Source organism: Eurosta solidaginis, chromosome 1, assembly GCF_040869045.1.
Source record: "Eurosta solidaginis isolate ZX-2024a chromosome 1, ASM4086904v1, whole genome shotgun sequence".
NCBI classification, from domain to species: domain Eukaryota; kingdom Metazoa; phylum Arthropoda; class Insecta; order Diptera; family Tephritidae; genus Eurosta; species Eurosta solidaginis.
The window spans coordinates 142223574-142228658 of NC_090319.1; the positions used below are offsets into that span (position 1 = coordinate 142223574).

The 5085-nt window shown below is 36.2% G+C and overlaps 1 protein-coding gene across 1 annotated transcript; it reads left to right on the forward strand.

Moving 5' to 3' along the window:
- Positions 1–514: 514 nt before the first annotated feature.
- On the forward strand, positions 515–3734 carry LOC137238646 (uncharacterized). The gene is made up of 2 exons (XM_067763790.1): positions 515–806; positions 2627–3734. The coding sequence occupies exon 2, from the start codon at positions 2748–2750 to the stop codon at positions 3732–3734; it is 987 nt and encodes a 328-aa protein (XP_067619891.1). The 5' UTR covers positions 515–806; positions 2627–2747.
- Positions 3735–5085: the final 1351 nt, after the last annotated feature.

Genomic DNA, 5085 nt, shown 5'->3' on the forward strand with positions numbered 1-5085 from the left:
ACTTATTCTAATTGTTCAGTTGCCACAATAAAATCTCCTTAGTCTAGATATTCCTTGCTTGAAGACTTTTCAGTATTTGGCACTCTAACAAATTCATCACAAATTCCAATTTCTAATTCTAATTCAGACTCTGACTCAAATTTTAATTTAACGGTTAGTCCCAATTTAAACATTATTAAACCAAAAATGGCTACAGTTGAGCAAAAGAAATCATTTATTAATAGTTGTGCCTCGATTATGCGAAAAAATTACAGCGGCGAACCGTTATCACTTGCTGCATTTATTGATAAAATCAATCTAATAGAACAGTTCTCCGATGAAACGTTAAGCGGGAGTCATTGGTGCCGTATGTCGTATCGCTGTAGTCGTATCCCTAACGTAATCAGCTGTTTATCGTTACGACGGTCAACCAAAAGCCAATTGGTTGGCTACGATATGGTTACGACCTTAGCGACACCAATAATCGATTGCATTAACCCAGCAAAAATCTAGTGACCAAAGATGGCGACCAACAACAAAATATCCCATATTGTTCCACAATTGTTAGTATGGCAGAATGAGATGGCCTAATTGAAATGCCCGATACATATATGCTTGCCTTTTCTTACATGCTATGTACCCTCAAATACGTCACAAAAATTTTCTGCGAATCCGCCATTTGTTATTTTCAGCTTGAAACGCAACAGCAGAGTAATAAAAAATTAATTAACAAATAATTTCGGATATAATAAAAACTAAATTTAAATTAAGTGTTGTGTGCGCTACGGTATTTGCATTTATATTTTCCACAAAGGAACCAAAATCAAGTGAGTTTTAATGAATGTAGGTTATTGCATTTTTGGTAGCATTTGCGTACAGTGAATAATTCAATTCGTGCATGCAATTTCTTTTGTGATTGTGGAAAAGATGTTGTGGAGAAAAAGTTTCAATTTATGTTGTCTTTTAATGCATGTTTATTGGAAAGCCAAGAAAAAATAGTCGCTCAGCATCAGGTGGGGTAATTGTTTTTGTATATAAATGAACATTGCGAAAAATGTGACTATCGCTACTTTGATGAATGTGGTCGTTGTGAATATTTTTCCCTATGTTAATAGTCTAGTTGAGGGGTCGACTTCTAATACGCTACCAAAAATAACGACAGAGGTGTCAGATGACGCGTATTAATTTCGAGAACAATAATCCGAAGGCGGAAAGTAAAATTTTTATCTCTGTCCGGAGATATTTGCAGTTGAAGTTGGTGATTTTCATGTGGTTGTTGTTGTGTTCGTGCCCACAAAAAAAATTGTGCATTGTGGGCTACCGCCACGGTTATTCCACACACCCGGACTTGGCATGGCGTAGCCCAGGGTTATTTTTTATAAGCGCGGCCGAAGGCCGCCAACGCAGAAAGGTGTTTTGCGCAAAAATACTATGGATTCCACCCCCCCGTTACGGAGGTACCCGTGGGTCAATCAAGGTGGTGATTGCAATATTTATAAGAATTTCAAAATAGGAATTAAGTTTAAAGGAACTTTACCACCAAAAAGTCCCATCGTGATTTCGTCGACCACATTTCACATGTTGATCCTATCGACGGGGTAGTTTTCATCGATCCCGAAAAAAGATCCCAAGGTGTTTGGACAAGTACTTGCCGCTTTCAGATATGGACGTGAGGATTTGGACGTGCTTGGCCTGACATTTCGTAAAGACTTGTATTTAGCGCATGAGCAAATATATCCGCCACAACAAACTGAACGTTTGAAGTTCCTCCTTATTGTCCAGTTTCTTTGTCACTACAACCCGCGCCTGGCGATACGGGTAAATCTTGTGGCGTTGACTATGAGTTAAAAGCCTTCGTTGGTAAGTATAATTAACAGTAACCAATAGCTACATTGTAAAAAGAAATAATGCACAAGTATATTAAAAAAAATACTATTTGGAGCCTGAGAATCAGATTCACTTGGGCAAATCATAAGAGTGGTATTCGTGTAACATTTTCAGTTGTTTCCATTGTTTCAAATATATAATTTGTTTAAATCATAGGGTAATTCTTTACTTTAGCTCACAACTGCTAAAACTCGTGCAAAATTATTGGGAGGGGTGTCAAAAGACGTGCTTTGGGCCCAGGATCAATTTTTAAGGAAAATTTTCATGTGGTTGTTGTAATTTTGATGATTTTGTTGAACCCACAAGAAAAGGTGGGTAAAAGTGTTTTGCGCAGATATAGTTTTGGTCTCTAAACCGGTTTTGGACCCACCCAGGAAAGGTGTTCTGTGCAAAATTACTTTGGATCCCACCCCCGGTTTCGGAATTCCCCAGGGCCATTTTTCGGGTTTGGAAATATCTTTTGACAGAAACTAATTATTTAATTTCCGCTTTCGGATTCGTGGTCCTGGGTTCATAACGCGTCTTTGACACCTCGCAATATTTTTGGATTGTATCCAGTGTAGAGTTAGATAATTCAAGGTTGAAGGAAGGCACGATTGTTTGAGGGACATGGTTTATAATTTATTCAAGTCCATAAAGTTGAGTCTGAAAAAATCAAAAATTTAGAAACAAGTTTTTTCAATTTCAAAAGTTTTTCTAAGCAGGGTCGCCCCTACACAGTGATTTGGCTAACATTTACATTTTTTTATTCAATATTTAGGCAAGCATATACTTTGGAAAAGGTTAAGTATATCAGCAGTGGAAGCAGAATTTTTACGCTCGCGTGTTTGGGTCCGCGCTATTTTTGTGTTTCTGAACGTGTCCTATATCAGGTAAGAAATATGAAGAGAAGAACGTTTTATAACCTTTGCAGTCAGGAAAATCAAGAATTTAGGCACAGTGTAGCCGAATACGCCAATATTTCAAAATTTGCTCGGGCAGATGCTGATTTTAATGCAGTTGCGACAGATGTGTGGGACACCACCTCCGAAAGCTCTTTCTGCCGTCAGGAATCTCCTGAATGTGCAACAGATGCTGAGAATACGTTCGACAGCTTCCCTTCTGAACTTTCGACTGCAGAAAAATTGTATTATATAAAGTCATGGGCCATGCGACATAATATTACCCAAGAAGCATTAAATGATCTCGTTCGGACCTTATTAATTATTGGGGTGAAAAATCTGCCGCTGTCGGCACAGACAATTCTTGAAACACCCAAAAATAGTGTGGAAGTACAGAATATTCTCGGTGGTGAGTTTGCATACTATGGCATTCAGTCCTACTTCGAGTCAAGGTTGTTTCCTAGTCTAAAAAACGCTACACAAATATTAATAGATGTGGGAATTGATGGTCTCAAACCATTTGAAAGTTCGAAGAGAGTGCTATGGCCGATTCTAGGATCAATTGTCGGTAATGCAATTGAGCGTCCTTTTTTGATTGCGTGTTTTTCAGGAAAACAAAAACCAACAAACGCAAACGGTTTTTTGAAAGACTTCGCGGAGGAAGTTAGTCTATTAAGGATAAATGGCTTGAAAGTAGGCTCATTCCCCGATTTGAAACGGTTTGATGTTCATCTATTTATATGCGATTCACCCGCACGAGCTTTTATTTCTGGAGTACAAGGACATAGCGGAAAACACAGTTGTCCTAAGTGTTGCCAGGTGGGAGAACGTATAGGAACAAGATTGTCATTCTCAAAACAGATATGTGAGTTGCGAACCGACTTATCCTTTAAGAACAGACTTGACAAGGAACACCATAACTTACAACAACAAAGTGTGCTTGAGGCAGCAAACAATATTACAGAAGCATATCGACCTGGAATTTAGATTGACTAAGATTGAAGAAAAGGTGCGTAGTGAAATATTGAACTGTTATTTGTGAAACCCTAGCAATTGTAGCCGCAATACCTTGATTCTCTTTAATTATTATTTATGCTACCATTTCAGCTTCCAGAATTGGCAGAAGGTCATGCGTGACTCAAAAGTTCTGATTAAGAAAACGCACAAAATAGTATGCCGTATCAGCGGAGAAACGGAAAATGATACTCACACCGAGCTCTCTATCGTTATGCCACTAACATCGCTGGATTCAGTTTATGACATTGAGAAAAAGTTGGACTCAGATGATTATCAAGAATCAATGGTATTTTTGAATATTTTTAATTGTGTTTCATAACTTAAATTGGTGGTTTTCATTTAGAAATCATATATCTTTATGCTGAAAGGTGCATCATTAGACATTATTGGAGTAATGAGAAAACTTTTCTATGACAACGTTCTTTTCAATTTTAACTGGGACGGAGTACAGGGCAAACGATCTTTATCTAAACTGAAATTCGTGAACAGCGTACTTTTTGGTAGTGTAATTTAAATAGTTTTAAAATGTTATTACTAACATTGTCCATTCCTATTAATTTAGACGTTTTCAAACTGCAAGGCAGGATCGACTTCGAAGACGGCATGAGACGGTGTTTAACGCTGAGCCACAATCGGCATAAACAAAGGTGGTATCTGACCCATAAATCCAGCTCTGAAACAGCATAAACCTACCTACAACAAACGAACAAGACACACTGAAATAATCTTGATTAAAAATTATATAGGAACCTAATAATTCTTTTTTTCCTACGTTCCTATTCTAAGCTTTTTATGCTCTTATTAAAATAATATTCAACAATCGCACAAAGTTTGCGAAGATTCTTAAAGCAATTTAAATGCAATGTATAACAAAAAAGTATTTTGACTATAAATATTTGTGATGAACTTAACTGAAATAATTCTAAGTTTTTTCCTACGTTACTAAGCTTTTTATGCTCTAATTAAAATAATATTCAACAATCGCACAAAGTTTGCAAAGAATTTTAAAGCAATTTAATTGCAACGAATTTGTCAATAATTTTTAACCAAAAATTTATAAACTAGATGTATAAGAAAAAAGTATTTTGAATATAAATATTTGTGATGAACTTAACTGAAATAATTCTAAGTTTTTTCCTACGTTACTAAGCTTTTTATGCTCTAATTAAAATAAAATTCAACAATCGCCCAAAGTTTGCGAAGATTTTTAAAGCAATTTAAATGCAATGTATAAGAAAAAAGTATTTTGACTATAAATATTTGTGATGAACTTAACTGAAATAATTCTAAGTTTTTTCCTACGTTACTAAGCTTTTTATGC